At 31.4% G+C, this 26,688-nt stretch overlaps 1 protein-coding gene across 2 annotated transcripts; it reads right to left on the bottom strand.

Annotated features, from left to right (window-relative positions):
* Positions 1-553: 553 nt before the first annotated feature.
* On the bottom strand, positions 554-26,567 carry LOC134725463 (hepatocyte growth factor-regulated tyrosine kinase substrate-like). Of its 2 annotated transcripts, none has more exons than XM_063589294.1 (16): positions 26,425-26,567; positions 24,150-24,234; positions 22,678-22,753; positions 22,335-22,427; positions 21,631-21,751; positions 20,862-20,983; positions 19,903-20,027; positions 19,118-19,202; positions 17,804-17,902; positions 16,948-17,034; positions 11,914-12,096; positions 5,404-5,614; positions 4,283-4,455; positions 3,601-3,732; positions 2,274-2,877; positions 554-1,502 (listed from the first exon to the last, which is right to left on the bottom strand). In XM_063589294.1, exons 1-16 carry the CDS (start codon positions 26,462-26,464, stop codon positions 1,336-1,338), a joined length of 2,403 nt encoding a protein of 800 aa, XP_063445364.1. In that variant the 5' UTR covers positions 26,465-26,567; the 3' UTR covers positions 554-1,335. The 2 variants fall into 2 exon arrangements, with proteins under 2 accessions (XP_063445364.1, XP_063445365.1); XM_063589295.1 differs by having other exon boundaries at positions 2,274-2,874.
* Positions 26,568-26,688: the final 121 nt, after the last annotated feature.

Below are 26,688 nucleotides of genomic sequence, written 5' to 3'. Positions count from 1 at the left end.
GGAGAGGTGTTTGAGAAAACAGAGCACTGAAAACGACTGATTTTGCTTGCAGGAAATAGATTGTGTTTCATTTCCTTTCGTGCAGTACATTATATGGTACTAAGAATTCTAAATAAAGAAATTTTGATACTTGAACTTACTTTGACATTTTTTCTTCGCTTCAAAATTGCCACCCCGTGTCAAACATAGCCGACACCCTGCATGTGGCGTTCTACACGGTGAGTTTGTTTCATAGATACTATGTGCAGTGACTTTTTAATTTTACTAATTTTCAATATTATTTCTTAATTTCTTACACAACCACATTATCAAAATGAGATACTTGTCTCATTTGCAATCATATCTATCTCATCTCCTTATTTTCATATCTTAGTTAAAAAAAATCTCATAATTGGGTTCTACTGAAAGCAACAAAAAACTGCAGCTAAAAGTTTTCAAATATTAAATACGAGACAGAAACCTTGAATAAAAAAAAATTGTATAAAATATTATGGAGTCTCATTGTTTTAGAATGTCATAAATTTCTTCTCCTTGGGCAAAACAAATACTCGTATTATAATTTGAATCTTTAATAACAATACAGAATCAATGTTACATAAATATTGATTTCACAATGATTAAAACATGTATACTCTATCACAGAAGACATATATATTTGACCTTTTACAAGCACATTTAAGCATTTTTATTCAAAAGCACAATGATTTAATTTTGTATCAGTCCAAAGATAGCAAACAATAAATCTAAACTTCCAGTAATTTGATGAAATGAATCTGAATATAATTTTCTTAATTTTTTTGAAATACACAAATTCATTGGAATAAATGCAGACCTGATGATTTTCCCCCTTTAAAAATCTCCAATCTCCATGACTTTTCAAGATTATATCTACATAAAGCTTACAACTTTTCAGACCAACTTACTATCACATATAATCTGGAATTCTCAACTCTTTTTTTCACCCTTAGATCAGAAACATCTCACAAGGCTCATAAGAATGTCAATATTTATGTTTTAAGGTCTATCAAATAAGATAACGTACAAATTGATTAATGGCTGATTATTTAAGATTATTATAAAGGACCATCCATGTTATCACACTGTATGATGTAATTGCAATATGTTCATTTTATTAATATCAAAACAAACTGAAAGTTACTTGTTAGGCAAAGGGTAATACTAATTGAACATTGCTTTAAAGAAATTTTAAGGATTATTTTTTTTATGAATAAGTATTTTTTTGTACAAAGAATTCAAGATTTAAATATTGAATATTAAAATATCTTAACTATACAAATTTTAATGATATAATCTGTCTATATAAGTTTCCTAATATTAATCAAATGAAATTAATTGAGCTTCATTGCTCCCAGGAGGTGGTCCCTGGGGTTGTTCCTGTTGTTGCCCCTGGGGTGGGGGTTGTTGGTACTGTCCTGTCTGATTGCCCATGTACTGTTGTGGCTGATTTGAATACTGTTGCTGTGGTAATGCATTTGCCATTCCTGAAGGAGAAAAATGTGAAACTTATGTAACAATTAAACATACATAAGAACTATATCTATCATTTAAAAATATTGTTTTCTTAGTTGGTTTTATTTTTATTCTAATTTTGTTTAATGCACTAACTGTGGATTTATGATGATAAGTGCAGAAATAATGTTCATGTATTTTGTGGGTATTGAAGATGTTTATAAATGTTTTATTTCCATTAAAAACCACAAATATACATTTTCTACAAGCTTGTAATCAGATTTAAGAAAAAATATGATATCAAACTGATATAATATAAGCATCTGCAAAATCAGCTCTAAAAATGTATTCAGTAGTCCAGTTCCAACAGCTTACAATAAATTATAAAGAGGAGTGGGATATCAAAATTTCTATGCTCAAAAGGAAATAATTTTGGAAATCATTGATTTGCCAAAACATCCTTTCCATATCATGATCACAAATGGACAAATAACTTATTTTGATTCACCTGAATGTAATAATCATTTCAACTAAGGTGAAATAAACCATTTCACAAGTACTTGGATGTTAAAGAAACTAAAATTTCACCAATCAATTGAGTAACACACTGAAAACAAAGAAAATTTTAAAATTCCATAAGGCTAATTTTACATTATCTTAAAATAATCGAAAACGTTGTATGTAGTCGTTTTTTGTATGAATAACAACCATATAAAATATGTAAGCCCAGCTGACCAGAAGATCAGTTGGCCTAAACAAACAGATGCACATATATAATTAACAGTAGCATTCTAAAGGTTTACCTTGCATGTTATATGCCTGATTATAATCTACATTTGAACTAGTTGGTACTTGATATCCTTGATTCATGGGCATTCCTTGCTGTGGCATGCCTGGTGGAATAGGTGAAGTAGGCATTCCACCTTGTGGCATCCCTGGTTGCATTCCTTGTGGGGGTGCCATAGAAGTCTGGGGCATTCCTTGTGATGCTGTTGAAGGTGGCATTCCACCTTGTTGTGGCATGCCCTGTGACATTGTAGCAGGTGGCATCTGGCCATATTGGCCACCAGTCTGGTATCCTGCTTGTCCGTCATAGGCACCAGGTAGATTTGAGGGTTGTGTAGACATTGGTTGTTGTTGATATGGTCCCTGTTGGTACTGTGGGCCGTTCTGACTAGTTACTTGTGGCTGGTACTGTCCTCCAGCTTGACTATATCCAGGCTGAGTGTTTGGTTGGTTGTACATTTGTGGTGTACTATGTCCCATTGGTTGTTGCCCATGTCCTATTGGCTGTTGGCCATACATATTTTGCATCTGATGAACAGGAGATCCATCTGATGACCCAACAGGACTAAATGTTTGCTGTGGAGGAACACCACTCATTGGCATCTGACCATATCCTGGCTGCTATTAAAATAAAGAACAAATTCATTGGTACACATTCAACAAAATCTGCACCTATGTATCAGATCTCATGAGTAATTTTGCATCACCAAAAAAAACAGAATAATGGCATGAGCAATGAGTCTTTGTTCCTGTTTTTGAGATATATAGGTAAATAGTTTTTGAATTTAATTAATTTTGGAGACAAAATAATGTCTTTTTAATGTGTTATTTTTAGGACATGTACAGGAAGTATGTGGTACAAATGAATAAAAAAAACATACAAAGAACAGCACAATTCTTTACCATATGTTTATTTACGGTTTATCTTTTGTCAAAGAAAATAAACATTATTGGGGAAATAACATTTATGCAATACTTTGGGAAATATCTGGGGAGTTACCTAGTACCTTGAATAGCTATTATTTTTAATTCTAAGTAGGAGGTAAATTATATGTCAATAGGGAGAATAAAATTTAATCACTAAATATAGAGCTGCCTTTGTTAAATTCTTGGCAAAAAGACAGCTTGAATTTTTTGTCTTTACCTGGTCAGAAGTCATTATCATATTTATTTTGATCTACTATCTTTGATGAATCCCATTCAAGAAGATTCTGTTTAATACTGTGAATGCATACATGTGTAGAAGAAATCTGATGAATCATATGTCTCTTTTGCAAGCCCAAATTATGAATCCCATTGTATGCAGACTTTATAATAGTTAAGCTTATAAACCATGTGATGTACCTGTGGATATCCATAATTCTGCATCTGTCTGATTTGTGTCATGTGTTTCTGCTGTTCTAATCTCATTTGCATTTCTCTTTCTTGTTCCTGTAATCTCTGTAAAGCCAACTGTCTTTGCATCTCCAAATATTCCTACAAAATTGTTATTTACATGATATAAAACTATTCCATTCTTTTGAAATTAATTTCAGTTACCTTTGCCGTTTACTATGTGACTATCATAAAAAACTAAACTTATTGCCAGAGTACACCTTGACAGAATTTTGCAATGTTGTGATTGGCATATCTATTATGTATATAACCAAAAAAAAAAAAAAAAAAGATTTTACCGAAACAACCATAACTTAATATAGTCCATATGTACTTAATAGTAGCATTATAAAAATGTTAAGACAAATCAATCTTGTAATTTTAATAATAAAAGTAGAAGACTTTAACATTCTAGTTTCAATGTGAAATTCAGATATTATTGCATGCATTTATTATTGCCATTTTGTCATTTTAGTCTAAAATGTTATTTTAATTATTGTGATATTCAGAAAAATCCTGTTTGATTCATCATGTTCATAAAAAAAAAATCAAATTGCGAGTTTTAATTATATTGATGATAACTCTGTCGCATTTTTTGCAATAATAAAAACATCACAATAATTTCTGAATTTACAATAACAAAAATGCTTACATGTTTCTTTTGTCTCATAATTTCTAGTTTATGTGCCATTTGAATCTGTCTCTGTCTTTCCATCTCCTCCAGTTCTCTACGTCTTTTTTCTCTGTGATCTTCTCTTAAAGCATCTAAAGCTTCTCTAGCATCCCGTAACTGGGCAAGTTTGTCTTGTAGAGCTTCATAATTACCTAAAGGCATAAAATTAAATAACTAAATGAAATGCTTGTTGGTATGGTCACAAATTTGTCAACATCTATTTTGTGCTTATATTAATTATAACAGAAAATAATCCAGGTACAAGTTTTAATTTATCTGTTAAATTTAATCAAGAACACAAATCCGGATTCAGTAATTGATTTGTGTTTTGTAAACAATCAATGTCCTGGTTGCATGCAGAATTAATTTGAGGATAAGATTTAACAAGACAAGCAGTTAAAATTTTATCCAATTTACAAAATTTTTTACTGAAAATTATAGCAACATGGGCCAGAAATACAGGACCACGCTCCAAATAGGACAGTTGTTCAAACATGCTTCAAGGACCTTGAGAAAAACTGTAGATGTAGTGCTGAATTCATTCTCTTATTTTTTTTATAATGTGTCAAAATAAAGTCATAAAAGAAGTGATCACAACACACTGTTCTATAAGTAATTTTGGTTATAACCTAGCTTTACAAAAAGAATGTTCAGCATAGTTTTCGGAGGAACCTGTTTTCATCATGTAATCAGATTGAACAAAGCATATTTTTCTTAGTACTTTTTAAGAATAGGATAACAGTGACATAAACACAGAATATTATGCTCATCCTCAAACTGTCCAGTTTATACATAATTGTGCTAATGCATGAATAAATACTTTGGCCCTACCTCTCAGTCCCAAATGGGTTTTGATTGCATTTCATGCAATTTTTACCGAAACAACACACTGTTCAATAAACAATGTTTGTAACAACCTAGCTTTACAAAAAGAATATTCAACCTATTTTTCATTATAAAATCAGATTGAACAAGGCAAAATTTTCTAAAATATTTTTCCAAGAATAGGAAAACAATGACATCAGCACAGAATATTATGCTCATCTTTTACCTATTCAGTCTACATTTTATTAATGCATTTATAACAACTGCCACTGTACCTCTCAGATCCTCCTGTTTACCCACATACTTCATCAGCTGAGGATGCATGTTAGAGATAACATTGAACAGTGACTGAACAGAAGAATCAGTAGCAATACTACGTCCTCGTTGGGAATTACTTCTCATACGATTTACAAAGATCTCTAAACTGCTCTGTAATGCTTTGAGGAATTGTTCTTCATCATCCTCATTCTCTCCATTTTGATAAGCCTGAAAATAAACAAAACATTGTCATATGGGCAGGAATTCACTAGTGAAATTTTAGGGTCAATAGTGTTTATCCAATTAAAAAATAAAGAAATCATGCAAATATGGAGAATAAACATTGTTTAAATAGCAAAGTGGGTTAGTCTTTATTGCCACATGCAAAAAAAATGGATCCAATTAAAAAAAAATTAAAAAAATCAGCACTTGTTATGTGCTGGCAGTTGAAAACTGTAGACAAAAAGTGTGACATTTCTGCAGTGGCAAAACCCCTAGTCATATTTAGAATATGCCTGAAGAATTGTTCTACTATAATAGTTGAAAATCAACTGCAAAATGATCGGTCTATCATTTAGAAACCCCATTTTGTACAGAATCCGATTATTGCTGCAAATAAAATACGTTTGAAAATGGACAAGTGCATGTAACTTTTCGGGTCAACAAATGTTACATGCACCTTTTCATTAGCTGATTAGCTTTGGAAGCAAGTTATTGGTCCAGCATGGCAAATTTTGAAAGGTGTCAACAATGGTTACAATTTGGATTTCATGATTTTTATCAATCAACTGAAGTTTGAAAAATATAGAAGGTAAGAAAATTTATTTCATTTTCGTGTCAATACTGCCCAATAATACTCATCTTTTTATAACAGTTGTATACTTTTTATAGTAAGCATTAACATAACTATTTTTTTCAAATTTCAACCCACTGATAATTACATTAAAATGTGGCTTTGTCATCTTTCACACTTGGCATCTACCAGTGATCAACCAGATGATAAGAGAGTGGGACCAGGTTAATTTTGACCTCACAATGAAGTGTTACATGCACTTTTTGTGTAAATTAGGTTCTTTGATAATGATGTGTGACTTGCTTTGCAATTTTGTCAAAAAATATAAGTTTATCTTGTATTTAAACAGGTTTGACCCTTACGATATTCATTTTATTGCTGGAGAGATTTCTGTACATAACATTGACACGAAAATATTTACCAAGGAAAGGTGTCTATGATACATGCAAAAGCTTTTTTTTGTACGGTTTGCCTTATCAATCTAATTTTTTACATGAAATACCACAGATTAATTGCCAATTTGATTAACTAGTACTTGTATTCATTCTCAGCATTATAAAGATAACTGGCCACTTAATTTGAAAACATAAAATGTAACATTGACACCAGAATAAAAACAATATTACTTTATTACACTTAAAGCATAACTGGCCAGTGCATAATATTAAATCAAATGTAAATTTATGCTGAATTTTTAACAGAGAAGTTGTTGATCTTTCTTGATTTCTAGACTTTACAATATTTACTTGTAATTCTTATCGTTTAAAGGCATGTAACATTGACACATCTTCTGCGTCCAGGTTACATGCTACAACCTAATAAATGTGCATACAATTATTCAATCAATAAAATCTTGTTGAAATTTAAAATTTGCTTCATTAAAATGATATTAAAGAAATAAATGAGTTTTAATTATTTGTGTTTATTTTTTTCCTGATTGACTAGCAATTTTTCCTCATCATTTGTTGGTGTTCCTGTCAATGTTACATACATAACCCAGAATTATAATGTTTTAAAAGCATTGATTTCCAAACCTCTGTTATGAGCTTTAAAATGAGTTTATCTGAGTTTATAAATGACTAACATCTGAAATATTGTCATCACATAATTTCTTTGATGCTCCTATGATAACTTTATGAGTAACATGGACTACGATTTTTGTATCAGGTCTTTTTTGTGTTACATGAGAAGATTTTACTGTGTTGAAATCAACAGTTAATCTAATTTTTAATATTCAAAGTTATTATTATGATACTTATTTTAAAAAATAATGTATAAAGTAAACCCAAATTAAACTTTTTTTCATTAAGAAATTGTGTATGTAACATTGACAGAGTCTATTATTTAGACTTTCACATGTTCAGGCCAGTGTTACATGCGTAAACAAAACACTAGTTAGTAACATTGACAACAATATTTTGTGTCCAGATTTTTTTATGTTACATGCAAAGGTATTACTTCCTTAAAGTCAGACATTTATATAACATTTTATAACCTAAATGATTAATTAGATATTACTGGGCAGCAATTATATTATTTCTCCAAAGTTGACTATTAAGCACACCACTTTCATCTTCTGGTCTTCATGTATGTAACATTGACATACAACCTTTTACTTTCTGTCAATGTTACATGCATGAACAGAACTGATAACATTTACTAACTCCTTTGCTCTATTAAGAGATTATTGATAATTTAACTTGTTTTACCACCATCAAACTTCATCTTTATTTCTAAATTTAGACATTCTTTTTAGAAGTGTATTTTCTTCATTGACAACAAAATTGGTGCCGGTCTTGAAAATTTACATGCAATTTTTAATAAAAAAAATCTACAGGCAATATAAACCTAAAAAGGAAAAAGTTGATCAGCAATAAATGTGATGAAGAAAACTCTCAGGAAGATGCTGCAAAAAGATACTGTCCCTGTCAACCAGTCAGATGGTGATGTCCCTGGCAGCCAGACAGATGGTGATGTCCCTGTCAGCCTGGAAGATAGTGATGTAAATATCAGTCAATCAGTTAGTTGGTGATGTTCCTGTCAGTCAGTCAGTCTGTGATGTTCTTGTAATCCAGTCAGAGGGTAATGTCCCTGTCAGCCAACAGATGGTGATGTCCTAGTCAGCCTGGCAGATGGGGATGTTCATATTAGTCAGTCAGTTGGTGATGTTCCTGTCAGCCAGTCAGATGGTGATGTCCCTGTCAGCAAGGTTGGCAAAAAAGTGGTCAATACTAGTATTGACCATGCCAGTGGTAAATACCGGTATTTACCGGGAAATACTGGCAAATACTGGGAAATACCGGCAAATACTGGTCAATTGAAATTTTGAGTGGTCATTACTATAAAAACCACTATCTATTTGGTCAATTATAATTACAATTAACAATAAATTTATATAGAAGGTGTTCAAATCATTTTTAATGCTTTAATTTTAATTCTATATATATATATATTGTAAATTCAAACAGGAATCTATATTGATTAATGTGAACATAATATTATAGTTAAAGGATAAAAACTTTTTGTCCCTATTTCAAATTTTCATTTCCAGCATGAAGAAGGTTTCTGATCTCACAGTTAAATAGCTATAGACAGGAAATGATTTATTGTTTAGGGGAGTCTTCAAATATCAATTTTATTACTTTCAACCCATGTACTGTCAACTTTTATTGGAGGCTGTTGTTTTAGTAATTAACTTTTGACACCTAGCAATGCCAGGTGATAGGTAAAAAGACCCAATGTAACTTCATTTACCTGTGGTTTTATTTACCTTCAATTTTAATTACCTGTAAAATCATACATTTTGAATAAAAAATTCATTAATTTAAACATGTTTAAATAAAATATAAATTTGTATATATATATATATCTTAAGTATGTAATATCATAATTCATAAAAACTAAAATTTTAAATCAGGGACAGTAACAATCAGTGTTATAAATGTATAAAACATATCAAATTCATTAATGTTATAAGCTGACACATTATATTTGACTTTTTATCAAGGTTTTACTTCAATTAATAGTAGAAATAACCATAAAAATTTCAATTGACCAGTATTTGCCAGTATTGACCACTTGGGGAGTATTGTCCAGGGCGGTAAATACTGGTAAATACCACTGGTAAATACCGGGGGTGGTATTTACCATCCAACCTTGCCTGTCAGCCAGTCAGATGGTGATGTCCCTGTCAGCCAGTCAGATGGTGATATCCCTTTCAGCCTGTCAAATGGTGATAACCCTAGCTATCAGCCTGGCAGATTATGATGTCTGTGTTAGCCAGTCTGATAAGGTCCCTATTAGTGAGTCAGGTGGTGACGGTCCTTTAAGCCAGTCAGATAGTAGTGTTTGTCTGTGTCAGAAAACCAGATGATGGTGACTGTGTATGCAGACATACTAGTGATCTCCAATTTGACCATTCTACAGCAGTGTAGAAGATAGTTATTTCAAAATCTTGTTTATTTATCCCTTTTCAATCACCAGTCAACACATGTATCATGTGTATTTACTGATGCTCATTATAGAAATCATGAGAAATTCCATTTGTAACATATTTTTTTTAATTGTTATGCCAATAATTGACATTCCAGAATATCTTTTGCATTATAAGAGGTTCAGGCTCCTTCTGATTTCAAAATAATAATAATAAACTCATCATGGATACCAGAATTGAAATTTTGTAGGCCAGAAACGCTTTTCGTTTACAAAAGACTGTTCAGTGACACTAATTATAAAACAACAAAGTAAAAGAAGGCCAAATAAAGTTGAAAACAGGACTATGGTCTAGTGGGTGTTGGTTTTCTCTTCTGAATTGTTTTACACTGGTCATTATGGGGCCCTTTAAATTGTGGCTTCCTGTAGTTTAGGTAACAAGTTTTCAAGATGAAATGGCATTGAAAAATCGAAACAAGACATTTGAGAGTTTCTATATTATTGTAAACTTTATAATCTATGCATGGATTTTGGTTCTGATTAAGGGTAGATTAATTGTTTTTTTTTGTTGTTTTTTTTCAGATAGATAGTTGAAAATGTTGGAGACAGAAAACAAGAAACAAGAAACTTGTTTTGAATGTTTGAAATAAAATTTATTGTTTAAACCTTAAAAAGTTATCATAAATGTAAGATTTACCAGCAGAAATAAAACGAGATATTGGGTAATATGTCTATCAGACAACAACCTCAAAAATGAAACCCAAATTGTTCTTTATAGAAGTTATGTAAACGATTGAAAATAAGATTCTCAATAAATGCAGCTGTATCAACCTCTCGTAGATTTGTCCATATTTTGTCTTGGTTTTTCATACTATTAATTTTAAGTGTAACTGTGTCACATGAATGAGGGATACATGTAATCATTTTGTACCCTTACTTTGTCAGTATTAGTTATTGAGTGAGAAACTTGTGGATGCTGATGGTTGTGTGGTTGTCTTCTTATCAATCTCATCCCTGTGCATAAAAAAACGGGTTGCTCAAACTTACTGATATAAAAATGTTTCATGTTGTGGAAATTTTGGATGACTCCTTCATCAATTGATCTATCTTTGGTCTTAATTTGATTTTTCTGGTTATTTTGACATTTGAATATCTTTTAATTTAGCCTTCCATAGTGTACCACCATGAACAAGCATAACTACTGGTATAGTTAAAAAATATGTCTGCTGTCTGAAATTTAGGTGAATGGTTTTGGTATTAACCACTATTTAAATAATATCATATATGAGAAATGTGGCAGTATAATTGTATAATTTACATTCAGATGGTTGTTTGGAGGCTTTTTATATCTTTTAAGGTCAATTCTGGCATGGTTCATTATTCATATATTTTGTGTCCACGTTACATGCAACATTTAAGTCACTATTTTATGACAGAAATGAGATAATTGCAAAAATATTAATACAATTTTTTAATGTGAGGGTAACACAATGAAAAAGAGCCTTTGCATGTTCAGAAAGAAAATGATTCTTACTGTATTTATCTCTTAAACATTGCATGTAACATTGACAGAAAAGTAGAGGAAACTTGTTTTCACAAAATTTCTGAAAGAAATGAAAATATACATTTTAGAGTTTTGATGATAGACAATGTTTTGTGATCAATATATATGATATTGAATGTTGAATAAGTTAAGGAATCATTAATCTCAATTTGGAAAAAGTGTCCATGTTACATGCTCCAAATTCATTATTTGCATTGTTAATCCAAACTGACGCAAGTTTGAAAATGATTTTTTGGTTACAAATAGAAGGACACCATTTGTAGCAATAATTTGTAAAAAATTTAGAAGCTTATAATGATTTTTATTTTTTTCTTACAATGTCACACTAAAGTAGCATTAGTGAATTCCTGCCCATATTCTAATAATATAAGTTTCACATGAAACAATTACATTTTTTTCACATGCTGCCTATCTCTTTTCACCTAGGATGAACCACTTTCTCTAAAGAATGGTTTCAAAATGTCTGTTTATCGGATTTTTCTTGGCAAATTGGATATTCCTAAAAATCTTCTCTAATTTCTTGAAAATGGGGTAATTATTATAAAGTATCTTAATCAATAGGACTCTTTCTCTACTGTAGCAGCAACATATATAAAACTGTTCAAGCAATTATTATTCAGAAAACAGTTTTTAAAACAGGACACAATATATCACCTCTGCACCTTTCATAAAACCAATGGGGGACTATGTCTTCACATTCCATATATGCAGATAGAAAGATAAATCATATTTACATACCTCAATGACAACTTTCCCTCCTTCTGTCGCTTTCTGTTCTGTAGTAACTACAGGGGCTGATGGAGTAGTGGTTGGAACATTGGTCGTTTTTATCTCAGATTTTTGTTGCCAGTAATTTCTGTTCAAATAACGAGCCAACTCGGGATCCATTTCTTCAGTATCTACCATTGGTGCAGAAACAGTCTACAAAAAAAATCAGATTATTTTATAAATAAAAAGTAAATTTAGATGTACAGGAAATCTACGTTCATTCATTCATTCAAATTTACAGTCATTCTCATCTACGTTTCACATTTAAACCCTTTTTATGTGTTTTTGTTTGTTTTCTTTGTGTTTTAGTTAAGTATATAAAATAAAGATAATGATTATTGTCATGACGATCAGGGCAGATCCAGAATTTCTGAAAGGGGTGTTATGATACCATGTACAAAAGCCATATAATACCAATATCATACTCAGGACAAGGCATAATATTTGACCCAAGTAGGCTCAAAACTGAGAAGTGAACTTATAAAACATTAAGGATCATCTTAATCAAACAAGCCTTTAAAAAGAAGGATATTAAAACAAACTTTTAATAGAGAACTTCAAAAAAAGTTTAAGAGTACTATTTATTCAGTCATTTAAAATATGAAAAATCATACCAAAGAACAAAGAATTGATTAAAACTATTTCTAACATGACGTCCTTCAAACGCTTTGAGTACACACCAGTGGTAAAATATATGAATATATTGTTTGGGCTGTTCCGATCGTACTCCCACATCATATGCTTGTTTGTGAATGAGCTACCCGACATCATAGAACAATAACGTCAGAATATGAGCATTTTAAGGGAAAATATATGCTTGTGAAACCGAAAATCATCACAACAAGGAAACATAAACACATGATGCTAACATGTTTTTAATAAGCCATTTTTGTATACATATCAAGTATGTTTCTTGATGGGAACGGCTTATAACGCCTTCCCCTACAGCGCTTTGATCCAAAACAATTGCCATATTTGTCCTATTACAATCGAAATTATTCATGGGGGCTTGAATATATCATGATTTTACCACAGGTTGTCCCTTGATGCGGATATTTTACCTCTCGCTATTGGCAGGGTAAAATATTTGTCATAAAGGGCCAGCCTGTGGTAAAATCAAGATATATTCAAGCCCCCATGAATTATTTCTTAAATAATATATTGCCTGAAAAACATTAATGGTTAATAAATGGGAGTATCATTCCAGGATTAAACAGGTCAGGAATAACCACCAATTGGTGGATTATACTTCAATTGACATATAATCCACCAATTGACATATAATGGTATAGACCAATTGGTGTACATGTATAATTCTTAGTTTTTCAAAACAAATCATTCCACCAAAATGAAGCATTGTTTTCTTAAAACCATATTATGGTATGAAAACTTGTCAAACATTCCTAGTTTAGCATAGTGACATAACATATTGCATTTAATCAATAATTGTATTTGAAGTTTCTTCTATTGTTAGTGTTATCTTGTCAATTCTTGATTGGCCTTGATTTACCTGTAATCACCTGTCAATGGACATCATTACTGTATATAGTCATGTGTTCATCTCCAAAGGTGAATGGAGCTCTTTGTTAGTACTTAACTTTCATTATCAAAAGTCAATCATGGTCAAAAGTACAAATATTTCAACAAAAGAATTGTTGTGCACATGCATTCTCAAAAGATGCAGCAGGCTTTAACAAAACTGAAACTTTCAGAGGACTCAATAAGGGTCATGAAATAGGTTGCAAGTTGCAAAATCATGCTCCTATCTCACACTAGCATTTAATTTAAAAAAACTTGCAGTATACATCAATTGGTCTATACCAATATACCTCAATTGGTGGATTATACGTCAATTGAGGTATAATCCACCAATTGGTGGTTATTCCTAACCTGTTAAACTACTCTCAAGTTGCAGATTTTACTGGATTTCTTGTTAAATAAGGACAAAATGATTTCCAGAATTCATGTAACTAGTTCTTTATAATTCATCAGTGAAGGTTATAAATATTTTATGAGTCTTTCTTCATGTGACTGCATGACTAATGCAGATACATTTTGTATTTTCCTTACAATTTATGTAACTTGGTGAATGTCCATTAGCCTTTGATTAAATAAACAATAAGGACTTCCTTAAGTAAAGGAAAGCACCTTAACAAATGGTTAAACATAGTTCATTCACTTACATATGTCAGGAAAATCTTTTTGTTGTCAAACATAAACAGGAAGTAACAGGGACACATTAAAAACCAGAACAAATCTGGACAGTCTAAGGGAGATAACCATTAAAAATTATGATTTTATTTTTTATCATACCCCATGTGGGGGCTTTAGTGAAATAAAATGTCTTATGTCAAACCAAGGCTTTGTATAGTTTAATACTACAAATCCTTGATAATACAAAATAATTTAGGGAGATTCATTTTGAAACAATGAATTAATCTGTTAAATAAAACAGCAAAACAAAAGATAACTTATATCTTACATAAAATATTCTGAATTTAACATTTTACAATTTATTTCTATATGATGAAGCAGGAAACATTTCGCTACTCTTCTTCAAAATAACAACTAATAAGTCTATTTAAAAGACTGCTATAAACTGAAAGTATTCAAATACAGGGAGGGGGTGAATAACACTCGCCTTAATTAGTCTATGTGCATATTAAACAAAGGACACAGATGGATTCATGACAAAATAGTGTTTTGGTTATGGTAATTATAATATTTACCATAGATCCATTGCACTCTCAAATTGCCATATTCAGTGAACCTTAAAATCTGGGTCAAAAACTTTATTTTGCTTGAATATCATGTGAATATAAAAAAGTTCATTTTATAAAGCACATGTGTACTACTTTTTCAAGTTGAAGTAACCCCATATTACTTACCCTAAACCAAAAATTTAACCTGATACAGCACAGATGGACAGACAGACAGACCATAAAACACCATGCCCCTTTAGTATAGAAGGTGGGGAATAAAAAATACAAACCACTCTGCTGGAAATACAATTGTTTAAATATTTTTTATTCTTTCAAGTGTTTCTGTCTTTGACTTATTCTATGTAACTCTCTGCTCTCACAAGGCAGCACTTGCACCCGCAAAGTGGAAAGGGATTAATATAAGTTGCAATAAATTGTTTCCCAATATTGTTTCCCAATCCACTATAAATAAATATGTTTAAACTAAACTCTCAACTGAACACTTGTGTTTATTAAATTAATTCTTCTGTGTAATCTACAGTATCAGTTTTATTTACAGTATGCCTCATCACAGAATCATCCCATACGTACAATCAACTTTTAAAATGTTAGCATAAGTTTTCAAATTCGTTTGGCCTTTAAACACATTCATAGATCATGCTTTCCAAATATTAATCACAGGATTGGCAAATCAAGTAATAACTACAGTATAATTTCCTTTTCTAGTAGAATTTGTCAAAAATTTGTTGATCATCATGATTCAATTTTGTTTTTTAAAATAAATTCAATAAACTTGGTAAGGCTACACATTTACAAGTTAATTCTAAGTTATTTGAATAGCGATACAGAGCAGAAAATTTGATTTTGGATGTAACTAATCTTATTGGTCTTTTTTGTCTATCAGCTCATAGACATTATTTTGTCAACTACATTTTTTCGTGATTAATCATTTACTCCTTACAAATGGAATTTAGAATTAATTTATAAGGAATGACTAACATTTTTTCTGATTATTGAAATAACATAAAAATGTGGTGAACACTGAAATACCCATGTATCAAAATGCGAAAATGACAACAGCCAGTGGAAACAATGCTTGAAGATGAAAAAGTTAATCATTGTGAAAAGGACAATAAGTTAGATAGCAAAATTTCTGTCTTCATAATTTCATGCATAAAATATATATATAATATCCTAGGAAAAAATAATTTTAACCCATCATTATTTTAAATCCTGTTGCTTTATGACCACTTAATTGAAAAGTATTGCAATTATATTATGATTATATTCATATCTATATATGATGTATATCAACATTATTGTGTCTATCACCAAAATCATTGTAATAAATTACTTTGCTCATCATGGGCCTCTTAATTGGAATAAAAAAAACTCTTATTCTATCTTAATTACTTAATGCTCAACAAGAAAATACTAAATTCTACTTGGAAATAAGAAGTCTGATACAAAACGCATTTACACAAGGGATACTAGCTCTGTAAAAAGATTTAAGTGAAGTGCTTGTAAACACTAAAGGCTAAAGGATTCAATCATTTTTCAGTTTAAAATTAAACATTGTAGTTTTATTAAGCATTGACAATTTTTTAACCAGATACAAAATTGTAATTTTCTTAACAAGTATGGTTATACACAACATTTTGTAGTTTGAATATCTGAGTAAATGAGTCATTAGTAAATTTCTTGAAATATTCATGGATAACATTTTTAAAATGTTGTGAACAAAGCTTTCAATTTTTTTTTTTTTGCAAAATTAATGATAAAGTCTGCAGTATTGCATTCAATAGCATCCAAGTCAGCCCCAGAAGTCTTTTCATTTGCTTCAATTCAATCTTTTCACTTTTTTCCTATTTAAGTGTGTTATCTCTTGATTACTTGTATAAATTCATCATAATAATTGAGCTGAGGATGTAAATATGGTTAGATGCACAATGGTGGAAGGAGAAGAGCACTATACATAAAGAGAGCACCTGTTCTACACATGGAAATATGGTTCTTCTTAGAGAGGGTTAAAAGATTAATTTAGAACTTTAATGTACAATAATTGAAAGAAAACAAATTGTCATATTCATCAGGAGTTTACATAGATTTTTTGTTGATCACCAATCAGTATACATTGAATTATGACTGCCAGAATAATTTTCAAATAATGTAAAACATTTCTTAACAGAATGCTTTCATGCTGATCACCACTGCAATAAGCCTCTATCTTCTATTTACATTTTAAAGTATCCATGTGGATTTCCCCTCCTTTTAAAATAGATAACCTTTACAATATACTTACAGCTGGTTGACTGTAAGAAGATGTTTTGCTTGCTGTTGTTGTAGCCCCACCACCATACACTCCATAATTACTTCTTAACCTGTCACGCTGAAAATAAAATGTTGTTTAAATATAGTAGAAACATATATACTTTATTATCGGACCACAGATGAATTATCATGTTGTGATTGGTTAAACGTCGTCACGTGGTGACCCCCTATGAGACCGTATGGGGTTAGTAAGCTCCATATGGGGTTCATGACGCGTTAATGGCGACGTCATCTATTAATGTTGTTGTGTTACATTGGTTATTTTTCAACAAAACACAGCAGAAAAAGTCCAGCGTCCGATAAATTCGTTATACGGTTAACTACTGACCCTCTACGGATCCATAGAAGGTGAATAAAATTCATAGTGGACTCGGCCTCTGGCCTCACCCCCTATGGATTTTACTAACCATCTATGGATCCGTAGGGGGTCAGTAGCGAACCATATAACTTATAATACAGGCATACATAATCAGAAAACTTGAAAACTGTCTGAGCAGTAAGATAAAGGAAGCATGTATCTCCAAAACTCCAAGTTTATTTTTTTTTAGTTTTGTGAAAAAATTATACTACATCTATTACATAAAGTTAACACTGATCAATGATCTATGTCAAATAAGATAAGGTCAGGTGAACATAAAGGACAATGGTCATAAGACACACAGTAACTTCCTAACAAAAGGAATCTATATACATGATATACAAGGATTGTACAATAGTTTTAACCACAGCTGCTGGGAGAATGTAATCCCTATTTCTATTGGCTAAGGCAGGTTATTTAAAAACAACAAAATCTAAAAGCTTTCAACATATTAAATATGCATAATTACCTCCTTCTGTTTAGTCTCAGCCTCACTCTGAGATAAAGCTAGAGCTAATTGTAATTCTTCTTCCTCTTGTATCTCCTGTTCTGTCTTCTGGGGTGCCACCTGTAAACAATTGAGTCATTTATATATATATATATAAACGAGTCTAAATTGAAAACTAGGTTCAAACCTATGGTTGTGTTGGATAAAAACCTCAATTTTTATATGTGTGCATGTAAAACAAATATGGTTGTAGAAGGGTCTAAAAACAGCACAAACAAACATTTTCCAAAAGACCAAAAAAGTGAAAAAGTATCTTTAAACAAAACGCATTTGACTAACAGGTCGAACAACTGATGTTTTTTTAATCCTGCTGTCTGCCATTGGCGTTTGTCAAATAAAATTGATCACAAGATGTAACAAAATGAATCTTAATATCTTAATATAAATTTAATACTAAACAGAATTTTGTTTCAACTTGTGGCCACGATGTTATGCCACAAACATATGGTGTCAATATTTTTTAGTACACCAGATCCGGATTTCGACAATAAATGTCTCTTCAGTGATGTTAGGGATCAGAACGGTATTTGGAAGGCCATATAAAAAATACCCTCTTTTTTAGAAAAAGTACCCTCATTTTTAGATAGACTCTTGAATTTAAAGAGTCAATAAAGGATGAACAGATCATATAAACCGGAGGGAAATATGATACAAGCCCAAACGAAAAACAGAAACGAGTCTTAATTGAAAACTAGGTTCAAACCTATGATTGTGTTGGATATAAACCCCAATTTTTATACGTGTGCATGTAAAACAAATTTTGTTGTAGAAGGGTCTAAAAACAGCACAAACAACATTTTCCAAAAGCCCAAAAAGTGAAAAAGTATATTTAAACAAAACGCATTTGACTAACAGGTCGAACAACTGGTGTTATATATATATACTAGTCCGGATCAAGGTGATAATATTGTAAAGACTATGCCAAAGTCCACATTACAGTTGGACCAGAATGAAATTTGGAGGACAAGCCAAGATTCAGGGTTCTGTAGAACTCTTTACAAATCTTTTTTTTTTTTTTTATCACTAATGTTTTTTCAGAGAATCAGATATTATTTCTTTTAATTAGATTACCAAAATAATATTTTATCCAAACTGGAGTAAGGATACCCAAAGTTTTTAAGATGTAAAGCTAATCAAGAAAATATGGCTAAAATAGTGATTACTGGTTGATACATTGTATTGATCATACATTATAAGTATGTGGGTTTTCTATATACATGTTGTTGAGTGCTAATGCGGCGTAAAGCAACCAACAATCAATCAATCAATATATACCTGTTGTTGTTTAGATAATGGACTAGCCAAATATTCTGCTGGTAGTTCATCATCACTTTTCTTTGTAGGTTTTGCTGCTTCTGCTCTGTTAATAGTAAGGAAAAAACAGTTACATTCAAATTTATAAAATACTTATTTAAGACAATTATAATAAAGATATTTTAATTTTTATGAAAATCAGAAATACATTAGTTCATTATTCATTTTCATACATACAAAACAAGTGATTGTAGCACATTCATCAAAGAAGGAAAATATAAATTGTCATCTATGCTGTAAAGTGATACATTTTCTGCTCTAACAGATGCTGTTTAATGGTCAGTATGATTGACTTGGGTACATTAAAAATAATTAGGGGGATCTTATTACAAGTGATAGTTTATATTCTGCTCGTTCAAAAATTATAAATAATCATTAGATTAAATCAAGATAATATTCACTTATTTTCACGCTTAAATAAAGTTTTGTAGTTTCCTCTATAAAAATGTAATATTCCAGGTTTCGGCAAAAGCAAACATTGATTTTTTATAATGCTTGTTTTTAAATTTAGGAAAGCTTATGTTCATCACAATGAGCTATAAAACCTTTATTCAAATAATTTTATTCAATTTTGATGAATGAATTGACTTAAAATGTAGGTATAACAAATGTAATGTATCTATGAAAAATAGGGGGTCCTAGTACAAATGTTTGGAACTGGTGACAAAAACTTAATTGCTAACAATTTTTCTGGCAACCATTTTTTGATAGCCAACACAGTCTTAGTATTGACAAAGACTACTTACTTATTCAAGATCTCAAAGCATGAATCGCACACTCTGACTTCCTTCTCAATTCCAAACTTAGGAATAATGGAGGATTTTGCTGAACATTTTCCACAAAAGACTTCTCCACAATTTCTACAATGATGCTGAAATATAAAGGTGCATGATTTTAAATTATATCCCACACTCATTCAAATCCTATAATAAATATCATTGTTTTGATTTCTTGACATAGTAGTTGTTATTTATTCCCTGTATTGATTTTGGACAAGAGATATCAGTATTCAGAAAAGTTCATTTGCACAGAATTGTTGCTTATTTCATGGAAATTTGGCTTAGTCAATAATTAAGTAGGTTTACCTTCTAAAAAGCTTGATTCAAATCTCAAATGATCAGTCAAAGCATTAGGATTTCAACAATATTATTTTACATAGACATTGAAAGAAAACAACCCAAATTAACATATGCAGGGACATGTATATTTATTGCCATTAACTAGACTTACAGTTTTAAATTTTATACGGTTTCTTTGGACATTGTTAGTCTGTGTTCTAAATTGTAGTCACTTCCATTTGTAACAGTATAGTGGCTTACTGTTATACCACTGTCCCAGTTGGGATCCCGCTAACATGTTTAACCCCGCCACATTATTTATGTATGTGCCTTTCTCAAGTCAGGAACCTATAATTCAGTGGTTGTCGTTTGTTTATGTGTCACATATTTGTTTTTCATTTATTTTTTTACATAAATAAGGCTGTTAGTTTTCTCGTTTGATTGTTTTACATTATCTTATCGGGGCCTTTTATAGCTGACTATGCGGTATGGGCTTTGCTCATTGTTGAAGGCCGTACAGTGACCTATAGTTGTTAATGTTGTGTCATTTTGGTCTTTTGTGGGTAGTTGTCTCATTGGCAATCATACCACATCTTCTTTTTTATATTTTATAAGGAAATTTAATTTGCACAATTTTGAAAACCTACCTGTCTGTTTACCATCCCAAACTTTGTACGACATCTATTACAGCAGTCTCCTTCTTTCCACTCAGGGGCTTTCTCAGCCAAAAACATAGCATCAGCTTCTTTTAGTGTTGGAAAGGTGTGACCTGTAATGAATTTTCTCTTATTAACATTTTTATGTTGTTTCAACAATATTACACAATTCCTAGTTCTTTGCTTATAATGAAGATTAGAATGTTTCGAAACTAGTTTTTTAACAAGAATCTGTTATCTAATATGTTTCCTTATCTCTCAATTTAAGAAGAATACAATTTCAAATATTGTAAGGGTGCAATCTTGCACACCCAGCAAATCTTTTCAACACCACACAATTTTAATCACTGCTTAATTTACTAGCAAGATTTTTTTTTATAAAATTAGTCAGAATGTTGAGGAAGTATTGCATTGAAAAGGTTTTGACTGGATCCAAAGACCTCTGACTTTGAAATCAATAAAGATTATCATCTTCTTATGATGATTTTTGTACAAGCTTGGCAATGCTTGCTCAAACTTAGACTATTGTGTTTCAATATACAGAATCTACAGAATGACATACATGTTTCCACAGAAGCAACATGCAGTTAGTTACTACATGTATATCAATTTTAAAACTTTGTTCTGATTAATGAAAAAGAAATGAATATAATACTGAATAGATTTTTGTCACTGTTATAAAATTATAGACTGGAAAAATTACATTGATATGTAGAACAAAATAAGTACATAATAAAAATCTCAACAACATGAAACATACCTTCCAGCTTCATTAAGTTGTAAGTATCCTGGACTACTTTATAACTTGGTTCGTTACGAAATGCATGCGACCAAACTTGTATCAACTCTAAAATCTTATTCTTCACAGTATCTGGTCTTATCTGAAAACAAATATTCACAAATTTTGGGTTACTTTTTTCACCATTAGTAAAAATTTTATGTAGATGGAATAAAAGGTTGTCTTGGCATCCATTTTGAATAATAAAACAAAATCATTTAAGTACATTATTTAAATTCATAAGTTGTCTCATCCAAAGAAACTGTTAAATACAGTTTTAACTGAAATGCAGAAAAGTGTACCGGTACCCAGATTGCATTTTTTACCACAATGGTCCATCCATCTCTAAACACTAACAATTGCCTTGCAAGTGTCATTTCGAAGCCAGCAATCAAAATTGGGTGTCAGTATTATTAAATATAATTGAATTTGTACACCTAAACATCAGATGAAAAATTCAGGTCAAATTTGAATCAAACTGGCAAAATGCTAAAAATTATATAAAGTTGACAAAAAAGAAGTGCCATGAAAACAGAGCTCTGGTTAATTGTTACAAAACATTTCCCTATATGAATTTATTTTACCATCTTAGTTGTCTTATGAATTTGTGTATGATGAGTATTTTTTTTCCGGATATTGCATCAGATCAATATACATGTTCAATACATATACATAATGTGTCATACCTTTAGCAAGTCCTTTAAAAACTCCATGAATTCTTTAGTTGCAATTTCTTCATGAATCAATGATCCACAGTTCTTTACACAGGATTCAAGTACCTATAATATCATATATTAATACATTACATTACAGTTTACATTGGTGTTTACCCCATTTCTCCTTTTGCATATTTTATAAATTTGCAGTCCTATATATCATGTATATAGTCATATGTAAAAAAGAAACCTATATCATTCTTTTTCATCTATCTTTTTTTATTTATAACTAACATTATATATACAGTTTCTAATATTACTTCTAACATGTCCAACTGTAAATGATAAAATCTGTTAAAATATGTGTATTCACCTGTAAGGCATATATTTCAACATGAGGATTCTCTGCAGATATCTTTCTCTTCATAGCAGCAACAGCATATTTAGGCCTGTAATGTATGAATATATAATATATTTAATGACTATTGATTCTACTTTCTGTCATTATCAAAAATGAATCAAGTTGAAGGTTAGAAATTATATAAAATTGGTCGAAGCTGTTACTATTAGGCCTAAATTGAAATATTGTTTGTTTCCCAAATCCCGACCCTGCCAAGCCAGGTGTGGGTAGTGACTCATCATATTTAGCCATGATGAATTCAACAGGAAGAAGAAAATATTTTATTGCAATATAATGAAATATTTTAGTCTCCATTTCCTAACAGAGCAATGACATGACATTAAATTCAGATCACTTTCAAACTTTTGCTATAAAATGATGATATTTGTGTTTAACTGTGTTCAGTTCATACAAAATATTTCAGTTTTGATGCATCTGTGGACTCACCAGTTTTGAAAATGGTGAGTCCACACAGATTTTGATGAGTCCAGGACTAATGGACTCTCCTTAGTGAGAACCCTGGCAGGGTTGGTCGGGATTGGGGAATATTTTATTTTAGGCCTTATATATTTCAAATAAACATAATTATTCTAGAAGTGCACACAATCATGCATGTTTACACTTGCAGATATTTTATTATTTGCAATTGCTTTGCTTGTACAAGTTTCCTGTAATTTTGTTCTAAGCAGTTCTAGTCAAACATGTAAATGGCCAAACAGATTTTTACTCATACTGTAAAATTGAGAATGGAAATGGGGAATGTGTCAAAGAGACAACAACCCGTGAACCCGACCAAATAAAAAAACAACAGCAGAAGGTCACCAACAGGTCTTCAATGTAGCTAGAGATTCCCTCACCCGGAGGCGTCCTTCAGATGGCCCCTAAACAAACATACACTAGTTCAGTGACAATGAACACCATACCAATTTCCAAATTGTACACAAGAAACTAAAATTAAAACAACACAAGACCTACTAAGGCTAGAGGCTCCTGACTTGGGACAGGCGCAAAAATGCGACAGGGTTGTACCTACCATTGGCTTTGTCTACATGCACATTTTATATATTTCACTGATTAAAAAAACAAGAGTGCACACCTATTAATTTTCTACTTTCTTTATTGATGTATATCAATGATTGGAATTATTCATGGACATGATGAAAGCTCTGACATTACCTTTGGTTAGGCAGACTGTTTTTCTATAAGAATATTTTAATTTTGGGAGTTCAGAAAATAGTCAAGTCATACATTTTGTACAATTACTGATGAATTTGTCTAATGGATAACTATGGATCAAACTTGTCTAGCCAATTTGTTAAACAAATATGTCTTCACATCTTGAATTTTCAGAATATCTGACACTGCTTTTAAGCTTTTACTTATTTTATAACAATGATTTTTCATATTTTAATGAGGCTTTCAGTTATCATATCCAATCTACTTACTGAACATCTCCTTGTCTAATTATATCACATATCTGCATAGTAGAATCCCAGTCTGGTTCTAAAAGTAACTGACTGGTTGCTTTCTCTGGAAAATAAAACAGGAAATATTCATCATGTTCATTTAAGGATATACTAGAATGTTACATTTATACATAATTTTGCATAAAAAATTCTCAATACGGCTCTTCACGGTTAGTTCGGCCATATTGGATAGGGGGCAGATTTTTTGGAAGGTGGAAATAGTATGAAAGTGTGGGAAATCCTATGTGTGTTTCCAAGCAACAGCTCTGTTTTAATGATGTTTTCCGTATTTTTCACACCATTTTTACCTTTATTATTAAAATCTGCCCCCTATCCAATATGGCCGAACTAACCGTGAAGAGCCCTATTGGTATACATGTCATTTAAGCTGGGTTGAATATTTATAGTATCCATTATTAAATACATAAGAATGGGGAAAAAATTGATACAGTCACAGACTTTATTCCTTTTCACAGGTAACGTACGCCTCCCTCATATTATTTCCATTATTAAACAAATGTGTGGAATACATTTTGTATCTTGATTGTATAGAATCTGGGTCCATTCACACTCTTTTAAAGGTTTTGTGTTGAATGAGTTTAAATCATGTTTTATAAATAAAAATGGATAATGAATAATGTCAACACTGACAACAGCACAGAGAAGAAAATACGTCGAGGAAAACGCACCAGAGAGAAAACCCGCACATTGGGACAATACACCTTATCGCTAATCCCGGCTGACCCTGCCGCTTAAACTTTTGATGTCAACAACAATCACTTTTCCATTGTGGCGTCAGATATTTAGTTTTATGACGTCAACATTTTACGGGAACCTGTGTGAAATGCAGCAATGGCGGATAAATAGCGATAAGGTGCAGTGATCGGGAAGGACGTGCGCCCTGCGCCTATAGCGCATATTCACCAGAAATGGCGCATAGAGTGACAAATGTTAGCGCCCACGTGGCGCACGATATTTTTCACATCGTTTCGAAATGTTTAGATATCGTCAAATAGTTTTCCAATCAGGTTCCGTGCCGCCATGTGTGTGTACACAACTGTATAATGTTCCTCCAATCATAGGAGCACCTATATATTTTTAGGACGTCTCGGGTGTTTTCCTATGGTAATAGAACCATGCGGTTTAACGTCTCGGGTGTTTTCCTATGGTAATAATAGAACCATGCGGTTTAACTGATAACCCAAAAAACGCAATTAACCATCATTCATGATATAATTTTTTATAAACAACTTTACATTTGTGAAATTTGGCTATTACAGACGAGATTTAACTCTAATAATAATCTTTTAATTTAGTTTAGCTTGCTTTTATTTCGATTGAAAATCCCTGAAGCCTTTTTATGAATATAGTTTTTGTCTCCATAAAAGGTGCTTAACTGTCCTTGTCATTTTTTGGTCTTTGGCTCGTTTTGACATTTTGTAAACATGACTTCAGCGAATTATTGTTTGTTCTATCAATTGATGGTACTCTCTACTGTTATTCTTGTCATCTTGATGAAGTAATAATAATAATACAAGAAGTGCAGAGGACGTTCCTGAAATGTCCTCTAATACGGAACGTCTGGAATGAGTATGGTATCGACGAAGACCCAAATTTAATGTTAAAAAAACATGAACATGAACAAGCCAAGGCAACAGTAACAGTTTAAACATTGTAAATAAAGGTTTATCTTTAATATTGTCCGTTTTGGAAGAAGTTATTGTATATTCATTGAAATTACAGAATCACACGAACAATATTATTTAAAATCATAAAGGTAAACTTGTACCAACACCTCTTTTCCAAAACATGAGAAAATAATGATATTTTTTATTTTTTTACAGAAGTCAATTCGAATGGCCCACTCATTTGACAACATGGCCCATTATTTTTTAAAATGGCCCATTGAAGTTATTTTTGAGGGGCCCTGGGCCCATAGTGAAAAAAACCTTCCAGATCACTGAAGGTGTATTCGTGCCAACAGGCCTTAAGATTGAGGATTGAGGAGTCATGATAAAGAACATGGTTTATTTTTCAGCAATGTACACTTAATAATATGCATTGAAATTTATATAAATTCCTACAGAAAGATCTACCAACTGCTGCATCCTGTCATGTCAGTCAGATTATAAATTTACAAGTTTGTAAAAAATGAAAAATCGATACGCACAATTATTTTTCTGTATCCATCAGTTTTTCCAGTGGCACTATGAAAATGAGAATAATCAAAGTGAGTATTTAGATGATATATTACCTAAAGCCCTGTTAAAGCCAGCTGATGAACCAGAAAACATTTTGGCTAATTTATTAGCGCAGATAGATTAGTGTCTCCTTCTTCGTGAACTTCCGTGACTCAAGTGTTGATGACGTCCCTTGTGGTAATACAAATAACACATATCTAAATATTAATTTCCACCTTCAATGATGTATTCATAATTACGAAAATATTTTTGATGAAATAAAAATATTATGTTGATTATAAAATGTCGTATTGTATTTGAAAATAATGTATTTTGTT

The sequence above is a fragment of the Mytilus trossulus genome, chromosome 7 (assembly GCF_036588685.1).
Source record: "Mytilus trossulus isolate FHL-02 chromosome 7, PNRI_Mtr1.1.1.hap1, whole genome shotgun sequence".
Classification (NCBI taxonomy): domain Eukaryota; kingdom Metazoa; phylum Mollusca; class Bivalvia; order Mytilida; family Mytilidae; genus Mytilus; species Mytilus trossulus.
The sequence above is the reverse complement of the archived record's forward strand: the minus strand, read 5'-3'. Positions and strand labels throughout refer to the sequence as shown.